This window comes from Narcine bancroftii, chromosome 5 (genome assembly GCF_036971445.1).
Source record: "Narcine bancroftii isolate sNarBan1 chromosome 5, sNarBan1.hap1, whole genome shotgun sequence".
In the NCBI taxonomy this organism is placed as follows: Eukaryota; Metazoa; Chordata; class Chondrichthyes; order Torpediniformes; family Narcinidae; genus Narcine; species Narcine bancroftii.
This window is the reverse complement of record NC_091473.1, coordinates 24,917,997-24,935,895: the sequence shown is the minus strand read 5'-3', so window position 1 is coordinate 24,935,895 and position 17,899 is coordinate 24,917,997. Positions and strand designations below refer to the sequence as shown.

Genomic DNA, 17,899 nt, shown 5'->3' with positions numbered 1-17,899 from the left:
CAAGAAAAATGCAGAGAACAAAACAAAGGACTCTACATCACCTTTGTTGACCTCACCAAAGCCTTCGACACCGTGAGCAGGAAAGGGCTTTGGCAAATACTAGAGCGCATCGGATGTCCCCCAAAGTTCCTCAACATGATTATCCAACTGCACGAAAACCAACAAGGTCGGGTTAGATACAGCAATGAGCTCTCTGAACCCTTCTCCATTAACAATGGCGTGAAGCAAGGCTGTGTTCTGGCACCAACCCTCTTTTCAATCTTCTTCAGCATGATGCTGAACCAAGCCATGAAAGACCCCAACAATGAAGACGCTGTTTACATCCGGTACCGCACGGATGGCAGTCTCTTCAATCTGAGGCGCCTGCAAGCTCACACCAAGACACAAGAGAAACTTGTCTGTGAACTACTCTTTGCAGACGATGCCGCTTTAGTTGCCCATTCAGAGCCAGCTCTTCAGCGCTTGACGTCCTGCTTTGCGGAAACTGCCAAAATGTTTGGCCTGGAAGTCAGCCTGAAGAAAACTGAGGTCCTCCATCAGCCAGCTCCCCACCATGATTACCAGCCCCCCCACATCTCCATCAGGCACACAAAACTCAAAACGGTCAACCAGTTTACCTATCTCGGCTGCACCATTTCATCAGATGCAAGGATCGACAATGAGATAGACAACAGACTCGCCAAGGCAAATAGCGCCTTTGGAAGACTACACAAAAGAGTCTGGAAAAACAACCAACTGAAAAACCTCACAAAGATAAGCGTATACAGAGCCGTTGTCATACCCACACTCCTGTTCGGCTCCGAATCATGGGTCCTCTACCGGCACCACCTACGGCTCCTAGAACGCTTCCACCAGCGTTGTCTCCGCTCCATCCTCAACATCCATTGGAGCGCTTACATCCCTAACGTCGAAGTACTCGAGATGGCAGAGGTCGACAGCATCGAGTCCACGCTGCTGAAGATCCAGCTGCGCTGGATGGGTCACGTCTCCAGAATGGAGGACCATCGCCTTCCCAAGATCGTGTTATATGGCGAGCTCTCCACTGGCCACCGTGACAGAGGTGCACCAAAGAAAAGGTACAAGGACTGCCTAAAGAAATCTCTTGGTGCCTGCCACATTGACCACCGCCAGTGGGCTGATAACGCCTCAAACCGTGCATCTTGGCGCCTCACAGTTTGGCGGGCAGCAACCTCCTTTGAAGAAGACCGCAGAGCCCACCTCACTGACAAAAGGCAAAGGAGGAAAAACCCAACACCCAACCCCAACCAACCAATTTTCCCCTGCAACCGCTGCAATCGTGTCTGCCTGTCCCGCATCGGACTTGTCAGCCACAAACGAGCCTGCAGCTGACGTGGACTTTTTTACCCCCTCCATAAATCTTCGTCCGCGAAGCCAAGCCAAAGAAGGGTTTTATAGTTCTATTTATTGGCTGTTTATCTTTTGTCAGGAATTGATAAAGAACAATTGCAACTAACAGCTGGAGCTCAGAGTCACCCTCATGGATTGAAGTATTCTCTGAAACGTGGTCCGTCCAATCACTTCAGATATGCCGTTTTTTTTAATTACCAAGACACAGCAGACTTTGGGAAATTGCTATGGTTGGCACGGAGTCTATTCAGCCTTTTTTCTGAGCTGCAAGTGTCAATAATGCTCTGCAAAAACAAACCAAGGGAAAGTTCAGGAATGTTAAGTGGCTACTCAATAAAGCAGGAACCTCTCCAAGGTTCTGTGCATGACAGCAGCAGCAAGCTGAGTTGTCCTGTAAATTGTGCAGCTGCAGTAATTAAAGTGATGTGACATCATGCTTCTATAAAGATGTATTTAAGGTGGAGGTGCTTCCAGAAAGATGTATTATATTTAAGATGGAAGAGCTTCCATATTAATGTATTTAAGGTGGAGGTGCTTTCAAATACTTTTGATATATTTAAGGTAAAAGTCAGGTAACTGATTAGGGCCTTGGTGACCCACTCCTGCTCCTATTTTCTCATGTACCTGGCCAACAACTTCTTTGAAGTAGGAGCACATGACCTGATTTTGCCTGGTATTTCTCAAAAGGTGCTCAAGATCACATACAACATTACTGCCTGAATGTTATGCAACCCTGGTGTCCGATATGCAAGGCATGTATCAAAGGAGGACTGGGAGGTTCCATTTCCTGAACTGTGCAATGATTTATTTTCACCCCAAATAGTTTTTAATTTATGTGACACTGAAAAACTTCACTAATTGATCCAATTTTTTGACAATCCTGTTTAACTTTTGTGTTTAACTGTCCCAGTTATTTCCTGAACATGTGCTTTTTTCTGTGCAGCTGAATTGGGAGACATTTGATGACATGTTGCCACAGAAACCATTTTTTAGCAAGACCTGTGTGATTGCAATGCATCTATTGACCTAAGGAATAGAATATGGAAACCTGCAATTAATTTATTATTGTAAATATGGCTACATGTGGAAGTTACAGAATGAATATTATCCTTGCAATTCAAAAATCATATCATGAGCTCCACAGCACAACCAAGAAATAAACCAGCACACGCAGCAACATATTTGTTAACCACATTACTTTTTTTTTATACTTTTTCCACCAAAAGATTCATTGGAAAGTATAGAAATCAAGTATATTTCTAATTTTTGTTACAATTATTTCTCTGCATCCTTCTTGCTGTTGAAACAGTACTACTTTGCATAGTTGGGGAATTTCGGTCATGGACAAAAGGTATGTATGTTGAGCTGAGTCAAATGCCAGATCAGCCACAATCTTGTTGAATGGCGGAACAGGCTCAACAAGCCAAATGGCCAACACCTTCTCAGATTTCTTGTGTTCATGCACAGGAACAGTGCATTTCATATTCTCATTGTTGATCATCAAGGCTCCTTTGGTCCTTTTGCCAATGACCTTAAATATATGTCTTCCTGTTTGGAAATTGGAAAAGGGCAATTTTATTTTAGCAATCAAATTCTTCACGCTTCTGAGCACATCAAGACATCTCTCAGCCGACTTTGAGGAAATTTACTCCATCAGTTCAACTACATGAACTAATCTTCCAGCTTTAAAAGTTATTCTGGGCCAAATGAAATGTTGACATTTATATGGCAACTTCTGATACACCAATGCCGCTCCCCTCTGTCTCTATCTTCGAGCATCTTCCTTAGGTCTGAACAATCCTCAGTATCATTTTGTACTGCCTCTCCTCATTATTCTTACAAACACATTCCACATTTGCCTCACACACTTCATTTGATTTTTCCAATTTTTTCTTATCACAAAAATGCATTTGAAATTATCACTTGAAATTTTATTCCCAATTACTTTGGGACAGCAAATCCTGGATGATTTTACTTGAACCTCTGTCTTTCAACAATATACAAGCATCACTGCTATACTTCTAGGATGAAATACGTTACTTTCACCAAACACTGCAAACCAATTAAGGTTTTGATTAATTTTGACAGTAATATTTTGCAATCAGCATTACAAAGACACCAAGTGTCAATCATCAGGCATGAAGGTTATATATTTGCATTTGATAATGTGACTTATTTTTGATGTTTGGCATTCAAAGAAACAAACATGACTCTCCATGTTGATGTGAGGATACAGGACCCTCAGAGATTTTACATCACAAAGAACCGCAGGAACGTGACTGCCTTTGGCACCTAATTTATATGACAGGTATTTCTTCTTCAGCTTGGTTTCTTTTAGCTTTAATACTGCATTTTTAATAACCTTGCTGACCTATTCCAAGGATTACAGGAGTCAATGTTGACAGAACAGTTCTATCTGCCAGAAAATCTTTGCTGAGCATTCTTTATGAGGCAAATAATCTCATTACCTCCTTCAGAACACAGCAATATTGCTTTGTTATTTGCTACATATTTTTTTTTAAAAAAGATCAATTCCCAATCATTGCAAAGCCTACGGTGGTGATTACTGAACAGTTCCTCATCTGTGCTGGGGACACTGAGGGCCAGAATTGTTGTCTCTCATCCATCACACTCCTCATGGCTTGATTCCCTTTCAAAAATTAAGGAAGTGGTTGAGTGCCGAATCTCCTTGGGCAGGCAGCTGCTAATTTAAGAAAAGGTTGAAGCTAGGTATCTCAAAGAACTGATTATGTAACAGCTTATTTTGGTTTCAAAGTATTAAAGATGAAATGAAGGCTGTCTGAAATTCTGGACCATAGGATTCTTTAGAAAGAACAAGTTAGAGCTGGTGATGTAGCAGTGAGTTTTGACTTCAAACTACCAAAGGATGGAAAGAAAAAGTGAGTGTGAGAGAAAAGAAGAACACAAGAGGAGAGGCTGGTGGGGGGGGGGGGGGGGGGGAAGCAATTGTAAGACAATATTGTATTGTGCATTCCAACATTCAAAGAATTTGTATTAAAAATCTATAAACTGTACACTGATGAGAGGTGGCGGGTTCATGCTAATAAACGGATAACCAAGGTTGAGCATAACTCTCACTGTTTATGCCATCTGAACCTGAGGTTCATAATTTTTCTTCAAGCTACAAATAAAGAAAATAAGCATTGCACTGAGATACAATCCATGAACAGATTGTGAAGTACTTCATACAATGAATTGCAAAGAAAACCATGAAAATGTTTTAATATCAACAAGTTAACTTACTTTTTTCTTGAATGAAAGCTTTGAATCCAAGGAAAGGCAAAGGGAAAATGAAAACAACAATTACTATATTCTACCTGTTATCAAGATTTTATCATTTGTGAGCTTTGAGCATGCAAAGGAACAATTTGATTACTTGCAAGGTCAATTATGAGCTTAAAATTCAAACAAATTTTATAATTGTATATTGTAATATATATTTATTTCTTCACATGCTTCATTGCATATGGAACGGGAACTGATCCACCTGAGACTGTAAGAAAATGTAGAGATTTGTGAATGCAGCTCAGCTCATCAGAAAAATTCCTCTCCCCTCCACTGACTCCATCCCATTGCCTAAGCGGCCAACATATTGAAGGACTCATTCAACAATGGCCATGCTCTCTTCACCGGTTGGGAATAAGATTCACAAATGTGAGATCATGCACTACCAGAATTAAAGACTGTTTCTTTCCTGCTGCTACCAAACTCCCAAATAAAACTCAGAGAGAGAAACAGGGAAGTCTGCAGTGCTGTCATTGCAGTGCAATATACCAAAGTGCTGAAGAAACGCAGTAGGTCGCGCAGCATCAACAGGAAGTTGAGGGTAACCAACGGTTTGGACCTGAGCCCTTGCTGAAAGTATGAGCAAAAGACAGACAGGCACCTGAGTAAAAAAAAAGTGGAGGAAGGAAAAAAGGCAAGGGATTGGAGCACAGGCTAACCCATAAAGGTCATCAGTAGAGAGAGGTGTGAGGAGAAAAACTGAGAAGTGATGAGTGAACTGCCAAACTGAGGCTCCCTGGAAATTGGAGGAACACCTGAAGATCCATATGGGCACTCTTCAACCAGACAGTATCAACAATGAGACTCCCCTGAGTCTCTTTCTTTCCCTATCTCCTTTCCTCTAGCCTCCCATCCCTTCCCTCACCAATCAGAGAGCTACCACTCCCCTGATCACCTCAGCATCTCACTCTTCTTCTCTTCCATCTTGTTCCACCCATGATCTCTTACCTTTAAGGTTGCACTCCTCCCCTCCCCCTTTCTTCCTCTCCTCCTCCCCCACTTTTTATTCAGTCACCTTTTTGGAGCAAAGAAGGATAAGAGGAGACTTAAAAAGAGGTTTAAAAGATTATGAGAAGCATAGATAAGCTGTACATCCAGCATGTTTTTCCCCAGGGCAGGAATAGCAAACACCAGTGGACATCTCAACAAAGTGAAGGGAGGAAAGTTTAGGAGAGGCTTCACAGGTAAGTTTTTTTTAAACAAAGAGTTGTGGTTGCCTGGAATGCCTTGCTAGGGACAGTGGTGGATGCTGAAACATTAGGGGCATCTTAGACAGGCTCATGGATGAAAGAAATATAGAGGGTTACAAGGTAGGTTTAGTACATTTTTTTTCTGGCCAGTAGACCTCTATAAAGATTTTAACACTGTGGTATTATTGTGTCTCCGTATGTTTCACTGAATGTTTCTTTTTCTTCGTTCTTTCTCTTTGTAATAGGACTTTATAGGGGGAAGGGATAGAGGGAAGGATTTTCTTGATGTTTTGTATTTGGTATGATTGTTAAATATGAGTAAAACGATAAATATTACAACAAAAATATAAAGGCGGTCACAATATTTAGGCTGAAGGTCCTGTACTGTGCTGTAATATTCTATGTTCTTATCGGCAGTGGAGATCTTCCTTGACCTATCAGTCCCTTTGCGATTACTGAGCTAACCAGTACGCTCTTTCTTCTTAATGACGTTCCAAACACTTGATTTTGGTAATCCTAACTTTTGGGTAATGCCTCTTATTGTTGTATACTTGTTTTTCAGACTCATTGGCACAACTCTGGTCCTCATCTTGAAAAATGGCAACAACAGACTCCAAAGCAAAGCCTTGCTCTCTTATACCTGCTCCAACAAACCAATTATACATACCCGAGTACTCACAAACACCTGTGAAGCCAAATTTCCCAACGATGTTGATGCGCTGAAATGGGTGATCTACGTATAAAAGGTGCTGTAATTTCTATATGGTAAAACCAAACGTATGCAACTAACCTTGAATAAAATCTCAAATGTGCACTTTAATCACATATGAATTGTTTTATTACAAATTTTAAAATATGGAGCTCAGGAGCAAATGAAGGAAAAAAAGTGTCTTTGTCCCAAACATTATAGAGAACAGTGGATATACATCCATGAACCTTCTTTTCTTTCATATATTGACATGGTTTGAAAAGAGAACCATAAATATTTTGGCAAAGAATCCATCAATTTGCATGAAAGACATAAGATAACTTATCAGTTACATTACACTGAAGCCACAATGACAGCTACTTCATTAATTGATCAGTTACTCTTCTCATAATAAGGAGCTAGTTCTTTATTTTTATATTGCATACACAAGGCATTCTTTTAATGAACATTTATGCCTCCATGCCCAGCAGCCACATTAAAAGTCTGAATAATGGATCAAGTCTCATCAATAATTTATTGCACGTCAGTAGCTGGTTGCAACTGGATCACAAAATTACAAACACTTGATCTGATTCTGTTGCTAATTTCTTGGCCAAAAAAAAGGATTATTTTTACCATGTTAACTCCTGAATATTAAATTAACTTCCTCAGTTTTGAAAGCATGGATGTTTACTAATATTCTGAGTGCTGCGTTGTTCATCACAATGAGAGAAAAAAGATTGTTGATACAATATTGATTGCAAATTGATATAAATAATTTCTAACTGTAACTATTCAAGATGAAAATAACAGGGGCACAACAGCAGCATTCCAAATTTATTGATTTATGTGGATGCCATGGGAAAAGGCAAGGAACATAATCAGTAAAGCACAGGTTCAATTAATTTTGCCTTACCGTCTTCTGGAATCTCCATGGATGAGCTCCACTTCGACAAACATAGCAAACATAATAGGAAAGTTCTTGTGTTTAGTAGCATCTTCAGCGGTTGGGCGAGCAGATGAGACCCAAAAGAAAATGTGAAGACCTCTCCTGTGATTCCAATGGGTCTCAGTTCAGTCTAATGCACAGCCATGAGTCATACTGACCAGAATCTGGAGAGGTACAAAGGGTACAAATTAATCCACATGCACTACAAGACTTAAACTGAAGTAAACCCAAATAGGTTGAAAGGTATGGTGTAATCTTACCCGTAATACTATGAATACAAGATTTGTCTCAAAAGATGCCTGTGTCTTACATCCACTTCTCCCACAGGAGATTTGGTTTTCTCAATTTGTTCTGACTTCACACAGACAAACAGAACCTCGAACTTTATGCAATCAGATGACTGTGACAGCAGTGATAGGGTAAAGGAAGTAACTCACACTGCTCCTTCTGGGATTTGTTGTCACTGCTTGAGGGGATCCCACTTTTTTTTCGACTCAAAATATATTTTTCAATTTAGATGGTAATATAAAGTCTTTAAGACAGTTTAGTCAACATTTATACTTCAGTTAACTTTACCAAAATATCACCAAAATAATCAATATTTGACAAATGTGCATTTTCAATTCTTTGGGATAATTTAGCAACATTCCAAATTTCTTTTTTTTTGCGACATCAGTGAGGTTCTGACGTAACAGCATTGCATCTAAGTTTCAAGAAAATGAAAAATAAATTGGAATTTCCAACAAATTTTTACATAACCTCTTTAACATTCATAGCAACTAGTTTATCATTTTATTTTGTTTTATCTCGCAGGAAGGATGGACAGGTACGAAAGAAACATGCTTACTAATCAAAGTGTTCAGTTCAGCAATTACAATGGGTTGCAAAAATAAAGCAAAGAATTTTTAAATACGACCTGAGATCACTCTGCATGAATCAAAACCTGCTGCTGAGGTAGATTATGATGCAGCTCAAATTTAGAAGCTCATTAGGGAGATAAGAAGGGGATGAATGGGTTCATTCTCAACACCAAGATATTCCAGAAAAAAATATTCTAAATCAATTTTCTATTTGACTCAGTCATGGTCAAAAGAGTGCCTTGGGCCCAATACAAATGACTGACGTCCAGTGCTCCTGGGCAAGTCCATGAGGGCTTTCTGTGGCTCTGCAGAGACCATCATAATGAGTTGAGGTCAGATCTGTCAAGCTGTGTCATGCAGTTATTTGCATGGAGGCTACAAAGCTTGATTGGAATATTCATGGTTTGTGGGCATGTGTAAAGCTTGCAAAAGTAATGCTTCACTGGGTGATTCTTGGGAAACCAACAATCAATCGTCAAATATTGCTCCTGACTTCATGATATTATTCTGCTAAAGATTAAAAGATAAAATTGGGCTGAATGAAGTTGAAAACAAAGGAAAGGTGGACATTTTCCTGTTACATCTTCATTGCTAACAACTCTGCGTATATTTTTTCCTTCTTCTCCAACAACATTGATGACACTATTCCATTCATTGTTGATTTTACCCTGCTAAACAGAAATCCAAGGAAGAACATTACCCCTGAATCTATTGACTGATATTAATGATAATGAGTTTGCTATGTGTATTGTTCATTGTACATACATACTAAAATTATTATTTTCTGCAGCTGAGCAAGTACTTCATAATAATAAACAACTACAATAGACATTAAATTAAATTGTAAATATATACAACAGTTAGATAATAATTATTCACAGCTACCATAGTGAAAGTGAAAAACAAGTGGTGTTGCAAGAGTGCAGATAGTCCATTTTGTAGTGTTGGAGCAGTCTATGATTACTGTAATAAGGAGAGGTTCAAGAGCCTGATAACTGGTGGAAAGAAACTGTTATTGAACCAAGATGTGCTTGTCTTCTGGCTTTTGCTCCTTCTGCCTTAACATAACAATGAGAAGAGATCATTTCCATGGTGATGGGGGTCCTTTCTGAGGTTGGCTGCCTTTACGAGGCAGTGCCTTACACAGATGTCTTCAATGAATGGGATGTCAGAGTCTATGATGGACCTGGTGATGTTTAATACTTTTTGCAGCCTTCTGTGTTCCTGAGCACTTGATTTAACAAACCAGGTTGTGATGCAACCAGTTAGTATACTTTCCACGGTGCACCTGATGAATTTTTATAAGAGTATTCGATGACATTCCAAATCTCTTCTGACTTCTTTGGGTTCAAGTTAGAGGTACCAGCGTGCAGTCTTCATGGTTGCCTCAAGGTGCTGGATCCAAGAAAGATTTTCTGAAAAATTAATCACCAGGAACCCTCTTCACCTCTATCCCATCAATGAAGACATGTGTGTGGACCCTTGGCCTCTCCCCACTATTATCAACAATAGGCTCCTTGGTCTTGCTGATGTAGAGAGACCCCTCCACTATAAGACTCCTCAACGACAAACTCAATCATAGACTCATTTAAGGACTCTTACTTGTGCCCTTAATTGATTTTTTTTTTCTCTCTCTGTATTGCAGTCAATTTACTTTTCTTTATTTGTTTACATGTGTACATTGAGCACAGTTTTTTGCACAACCACTAAGTGGTAATTCTGCCTCATCCACAGATAAAATAATCTCAGGGTTGGATGTGATGTGATGTATGTACTGACAATAAATCCAAAATGCGTCTAATGTGATGCATTTCCAATTATTTGGCCGTAATGGCCGTGTTCTCAGTGAATTCACAGATAATGTTGAAGGTGAATTTTGCTAAGTTCTCGAGAGTGCACAGAGAATAGCTGAAACATATCGCCTTAAGCTGCTTGTATTGATGGTCAGCAATCCACTGATTGGGATCTGCCAATGAGGAAGTCAAGGATCCAGTTACAAAGGGACAAACAGAGTTCCACAGATTTTGCTGGTATAATGTTGTTGGATACTAAACTGTAATCAATGAACAACAACCAACAGATACAGGCCTTCTTATGACTGGGGCCATTCAGCCCATCTGTTCCATATAACCATTTCACCACAATCTTCTTTATCTTTTTGAATGGAAGTTCTGCTGAAATTCCAGATACAGGGTTTCCACATGAAATATTAACCATTCCTCTGCCTCCACAGATGCTGCCTGACCCACTCCAGATGATTTTCTTTTTGCTTTACATCACAGGATCTCCAGGATTCTTGTGTCTCCCTGAAGTACATTTAAATTACTTAGATCAGCTGGGGAAGTTAAGTCCACGTTCTGCAAACTCTCAGTCAAAATGTTTCCTTGAATTTATTTTATATTTATATTCATGGTACCTGGTTTTGATTTCATCCACAAATGGGACAAGACAAATTCTGTCCCCTTAAGTATACACCTTCCTTCCTTTTGGTGCATCAACTGTTGTCCTTTTGCAGCACGACGATACTTTTGTTCTCTATTCTGTCCTATTAAGAAATCAAAGCCATGAATCTGGTGAGGCTTTTTCAGTCATGAGAAGAACAAAATGGCTCAGATCTCCTGGAGATGCAGCAGGGGGTCAGCCCTCTGATAGTTTGATGTCTCCAGTGAAGTGCATTTCTAAAGTCAGAATGTTTCCAGGAAAGAGAATTGAAGCTTCCAGCAAACAAACATTCCTTATAAGTAATCCCTTTGGCAGATTTGTATCCTTCATAAGGGAACCTCAAGCAGTTGATGATTAAGACATTGTGTGATGTACTATACCAACATGGGATGATGCAAGCTACTGATCTGAAACCTCACAGACCGTGACTGTTGAGGAGCAGAAAAATGGAAAGCATTTTCATATGCTGAGAGACGAATTGTTAATTTTGGATCAAATCATCAATGGGAAAGAAACTCTATTGAATAGACCAACTTGTATCGTTTGCTCATGTGCTGTCATCATTAGTATCAGATCAATGCTTCCAGTCTTACTTTGTTCTGTTGATTAAACAAGTTGAGTAGAGACCCTCCATCTAATTATTGCTTCTTGATGGTCTTTCTTCAAAGGACTTGTCATTCCACTAGTTTTTACAAGGGCTCAGTTCTAATTATCTTGAACTTTAAAGCCACATAAAAGATACAATTTCATTTATGCAATATGTTTAATTTAATTTAATTTAGACATACAGCGTGGTTGCAGGCCCTTTTGGACCACGAGACGATGTAGCCCAATTATACCCAATTAAACTACACCTCTGGTAAGTTTTGAATGATGGGAGGATACTGGAACACTCAGGGGAAACACATGCAGACAAGGGGAGAACATACAAACTCTCCTTACAGACAGTGCTGGATTTGAACTTGTGTCACTGACGCTGTAACAATGCTGCACTAACCGCTGTGTTAACAGTACCACCCTTTGTAAAAATAAAATAACACTATGTCCCCAAGATTTTAATTTTCAATTTAAGATATTAATGTTATAAAGGCGCTATTGTGGGGGGTGCCATTTGTGTTCATACACCATCATGTTGAAATGTTAGGAATAACGAGGCCACACCTGAAGTTGTCAGCTAGCGAAGAATTGAAACATTTATTGACCCGCTGTCAGACTTGATTTGGACACACAACATGTGACCTGGCGTCATGACATCTGAAGTGCAAACGACCTCATGACGTAGCTACCTTGAGTAGGCCAGGGCTTCTCAGTCGGTCTGCGGGTTCTGCTGAATCACTATGCCTCGTGGCTGTAGTGGCTAATTGGCAGTAGATAGGAGGCTGTTGCATCTAGCTGTCACAAGATGGGAGTTGTTAGCGCTGGTTCTGCCCACTCCCTCCAAATGCACCGTTACATTATGTATAAAACACATACTGTACTTGTCATTTTAACAAGGCTACTTATTGGCGTCGTGGTTAGCACAATGCTGTTACAGTGGGAGCAACTGGGACTGGGGATTGGATCACACACTGTCTGTAAGGTGTTCATACGTTCTCCCCATCTATGTGTGTTTTCCCTGGGGGCTCCGGTTTTCTCCCATCCTCCAAAACGTACCGGGGCTTGAAGATTAATTGGGTGTAATTGAGCAGCATGGGTTTGTGGGTCAAAATGGCCTGTATGTCTAATTTTAAATATAATTTTCAAAAAATTTAAATGGATGTGACAAGAACATTTCACTTTCAACAAATGATTGGATGCCCAAGTAATTCCATTTAGGGCTGAAAACTATAACTACTGAGAGAGAAGAGATGGAAGGAAAAACACAATACTGCAAATGATTAGGACTTGAAAATGCATCAACTAAATAAAACATTAAAACAACCAATTCACAGTTAGATTGGTCATTTGTGAACAGAGTAATGTGTCTAACTAAAATAAGGGATTTGCTCTTTGTTTGAGAGATAATTTGATTTTCCTTATTTGTTCCCTTCATGTGAAATGTAGCCATTTGGTTTATAGCTTCCTCCATAATTACCAACAATACTATTCCCTTCCAACACAAAAATCTATTTCAAGATACTCTACCCTGTCATGATGGAGGACAAGAATAGCTCATTTATACAGAAGACTTCATCAACTATCAAAACAATTGTGATAAATTTAGGTACGGATCTATTCTGAAGGGACATGATTGCTCTACCTGCAAGATTTAACACCTTCAGTACTTCCATTCAGTTTTGACAAATAATTAACTTCCGAAAAATGATATTTTCCATTCTCAGATGCTGCCTGATCTGCTGTGGGATTTGGCACATTTTTGCCTTTGTTCTGGCCATTTTCTTTAATTATTCTCCCAAGTTGTATTTTCTTAAGATGGTAGAGAATTCATTTTAAATGTGGCAAACATATGAAAAGAAGGGGAGCATAAAGAAAATACATTTCTTGTAGAGCCGCAGGATATTCCCTTCCTCATTGCAGTTGAAAAATAAATTTAATTTACATGGTTCATTGCTTTAATTTTGCAAGTTTCATATGTATTTAGGGAAATAGACATTAAATCCACAAGGTAGTTCAAATCTCATGAGAAAGACCTTCTTAAAAAAGAATTTTCATAACAGTCTGTATCTAATTTTTTCATCCTGCTTCTCTTTTCATCTTTTTCTGACAATAGCCTCTTAGCTAATGTGGGGATCTCAGCCACTGTGGTTAGTCAGTAAAACCACCTGCCAGGGTCTGCTCCTTCTGAACCTTGTCTGGAAATAATTTCAGACCTGCTGCAATTGATTAAAAAAGACCAGAAACTCACTTGAATTCAACATTCAATGAGGAGCAATATAGAGAGAATAATGCCATTAATGACCACTGGAATAATGGAAATTAAACAAAATAAAAATAAATGATGAAATTGCAGAATTCCAAAATGTCCCAGCAAACATATTGCATTCTTTCTTTCTGGAATCTAGCATTTACTGTATAAGTTTTTCTCAATGAATAATACTACTGGCAGCAATGCTTATGTAGTTGCTGGTCAAAAAAAAAGAGACCACTAATTTCCTAAAACACTTTCCTTGAAATTCACTTTGGTCACTGTAGTTGTGACAGTGCAATTCACTATGCAAATGCTGAACCAAACATTTTGTGTTACTGATCAAGAATACATCTCGAGACAATCTATTTATCTTTTTTGCAGTGATTTCAAGGCACAACACACCCATTCAACGGAATGAGGTGGAAATCTCAAGGACAGGAATTATTTATTTACTTTCTTCACTTTTTGTTCTGGTTTGCTCTCCCTTATCCAGGAAAACCCTGAGCAGTGTGGAAACGAAACACCAACTTGCTGCAAACCTGCCATCTACAAACGTTCAAACTCAGTTTTAATGCTCATTAAAGGAAGCATGCCATTGTCGTCAATTCTTAACACAAGGCCATCCCAATTGACTGAAATTTCTGGTGACCAAACTACCATTAGGGTAAAATTTAGTGCACATAGGGCAGTAAAAGTGGGTGAAACTCAATAAATGGACAGACTTTTGGTTTAATGTGCAATTCAATGAAGGAACTGTTGAACAACACTTTCTGTTCAATAAAATGATGAAGTTCATTTTGGTTTACTGTTTAAACAGTCCTTTGCATGGAAATTTTTGTCATGATGTGCAGGAGGCCAGAAGGCCATTTGGCCCTTGGAGCTGCTCCACCATTGACCATAATCAACCTGATCTTCTGCCCCAGAGTTAATTTCATGCAGTATCCCTTCTAGTCTTCATTCCTTTAATACCCAGGAATGTTCTTAATCCACTCATTGATTATGGTAAACCTCCCTAATCCTCCAGGTGGAAAGTTCTAATAATTCACCATCCTGTCTGGAAAAAAAAGCTCTCTTTATCCCTGTCCAAAAGCCCTTGTTCTGAGACTGTGACCCCTGGGTCTGACCTCTACAACCAGAGGATACATCCACCTTTCCTACTGAATTCTGCAAATATTTTGAATTTCAGGAACACCTTTCATACATCCAGAAACTAAGAGAATATGGGCCTGATGCTCTCCATCTCTCCTTGCAAAGCATATCCAACATTCCTTAGGACCAGTGGTGAATCCTCATTGCAGTCCCTCCATGATATTTTGGTTCAATACTCAATCCCATCTCTTCATATTTCATTACAGAGTAACACTTTGGGCTTTCTCACCTGTGAAATCTGTCTGTTCCAAGATCAAACATTCAGGGAGGTGACTATTCAGCCCATCATTTCAGAGCTGACTACTGCAATCCAAAATAGACTAATTTTCTTTCTTCCTTTCAAAATTATTACTGAATCCAGTTCGACTGACCTTTCAGATAGCATACTCAGAATCATTTCAACTTTGCATATGAAAAAAAGTCTCACTTTGCCTTCTTATTCTTCGATGCCTCCTGATTATTTACACTTTAATCAATGGATAAACCAATTCTCTTTGCATGGTGCAATCAAACCCTACCCAATTCTGAATAGCTCCATTAAATCTTCCCATTGCCTTCTCAACCCTGAACAATACAACACTAACGTTTTTTTTTAAAGCACCTTCATGAAATAAATATTTCTGTAAATCTTCTCTGTCGTGTCCCTGAGATAACAACATTCTTCCTGCCATGGTCAAAGCAGTGATTATACAAGTTTGATGTGACTTTGTTTTTGTTTTTCAATAGTATGCTTCCAATGGTACAGCTAAGGATTTCATTCTTTCAACATGCAATTCCACTTCCAATGATTAAATATTATAAAAATCCATAAATTAAAAATTGAAATTAAAAATAGATAATGTTGAAAACACTTAGGAGGTCTGTAGAGAGGGAGTTAATAATTCAGGCTGAAGACCCTGCTATGAGTCCAGAGGACCCCAAAACCTACCAGCAAGAGAATTCACCAAGAAAAATGGTTACTTAAACAAAAGTTGCTTTTAATTTTCTTTAAACATAAAAGCAGGTCAAACTTTAACTTATTATATTAATTTAATCCTCTTTGAATTCTAAGCACATGTGCATGTAATGTGTATATGTTCAGGAAAGTTCTTTGATTCACAGTCCAATCTTTCTTCTCACTTCTCCAAGTTCACCAGAATCAGCCAATTCTTATATTGCACACAGAATTTAACACAGATGAATTTTCACCAGACTCTGGTGCTTAAAGGTAAATGGTTACCACTCAGGAAGTTTTCATTGGTTTCACAGAGAGATATGTTGCTCATTGGACACACACACAATCTGATTTCTTCACTTCAGTGTCTTGCCGAAGAAACTTGCCCCATTGTTGGTTTTCCAAATGATAACCTCTTGTTTCCCTATTTCAGCAGAAACACTCTAGCCAGCCATTTCCTCTTGTAAGGACAACAAGAGTTTTCAACAGGCTGAACTCAGAACTCACACTCCATCTTCAAAATGAGGTTTTCAACAAGCCTGCCAGCTTTCCATGTTGCAGCCTCCCAAAAGCTACTGCAGAACTTAGAAATGCCTTCTCTCTCTCTCTCTCTCTTTCTCTCTCTCTCTCTCTCCCTCCCTCCCCAAAGTATCACCTGTTTTCTTTTTCCTCACTCAATTTGGAAAACCACATGACCCCTCTTAGAACAGCAAACTGTAACCAGACAGATTGCTGGCACCGGAATCAGTTTCCTGAGCTGGCCATCCGTTGCTTTAAAGACAATAGTCCATTTATTCCCCAACATCAGTCCAATTAACACCTACTTGCAGAGTCTCCATAGGCATTCTTCAAAGTTTCTGCAAAGTCACTATGGACAAGAAGTCTCTGTTTATGCATACCGCTTGCATTTCAAATGAGATGTCTTTTGTGAAATATTAATGTCTGTTTGTGAAGTAACCTACACCAAACCCCCACAATCTATCTCGTTTAGAGACATTTATTTATAATATAAAATATAACCCATAACAACCCCTACATCAGAAGTGGGAAAGAGAGAAAACAAGTTAGCTTGAAGTTTCAAGAAGGGTTGGGGATGGATAGATGGGGAAAAGGGAGTATCCCTGATAGGGTGGAATCAGGATTGCCATTGCTATTCACTGGTGATTATGAAAGATTATTCGAGGTCCATCGGGCACACAAAACTCAAAAAGGTCGACCAGTTTACCTATCTCGGCTGCACCATTTCATCGGATGCAAGGATCGACAACGAGATAGACAACAGACTCACCAAGGCAAATAGCACCTTTGGAAGACTACACAAAAGAGTTTGGAAAGATAACCAACTGAAAAATCTCACAAAGATTAGCGTATACAGATCCGTTGTCATACCCACACTCCTGTTCGGCTCCGAATCATGGGTCCTCTACCGGCATCACCTACGGCTCCTAGAACGCTTCCACTAGCGTTGTCTCCACTCCATCCTCAACATTAATTGGAGCGACTTCATCTCCAACATCGAAGTACTTGAGATGGCAGAGGCCGACAGCATCGTATCCACGCTGCTGAAGATCCAACTGTGCTGGGTAGGTCACGTCTCCAGAATGGAGGACCATCGCTTTCCCAAGATCGTGTTATATGGTGAGCTCTCCACTGGCCACCGAGACAGAGGTGCACCAAAGAAGAGGTACAAGGACTGCCTAAAGAAATCTCTTGGTGCCTGCCACATTGCCCACCGCCAGTGGGCTGATATCGCCTCAAACCGTGCATCTTGCCGCCTCACAGTTCAGCGGGCAGCAACCTCCTTTGAAGAAGACCGCAGAGCCCACCTCACTGACAAAAGACAAAGGAAAAAAACCCAACACCCAACCCCAACCAACCAATTTTCCCTTGCAACTGCTGCAACCGTGCCTGCCTGTCCCGCATCGGACTTGTCAGTCACCAACGAGCCTGCAGCAGACGTGAACATACCCCTCTATAAATCTTCGTCCACAAAGCCAAGCCAAAGAGAATGAAAGATTATTAATATTTAATGAGGGGACTTAAAGGATTAATGCAAAGTGACAAGTTAAACGCTGTGAGATGCTGTAGGAAACACCCAGCAGATCAGGCAGTGTCAATGGAAAGAAATAAACTGACAATGTTGGAGATGGATTCAAATTTGGCTT

General features: G+C 39.7%; 1 protein-coding gene across 10 annotated transcripts in view; it reads right to left on the bottom strand.

The window, feature by feature from the left end:
• chl1b (cell adhesion molecule L1-like b) overlaps window positions 1–17,899 on the bottom strand; it is a 687,190-nt gene that overhangs the window by 533,513 nt on the left and 135,778 nt on the right. For all 10 annotated transcript variants that reach the window (XM_069936961.1, XM_069936960.1, XM_069936966.1 and 7 more), the window contains one exon: window positions 7,469–7,665. In XM_069936961.1, the coding sequence (XP_069793062.1) occupies window positions 7,469–7,550 (82 nt within the window). In that variant the 5' untranslated portion in view covers window positions 7,551–7,665. The remainder of the gene's footprint in view (window positions 1–7,468; window positions 7,666–17,899) is intronic.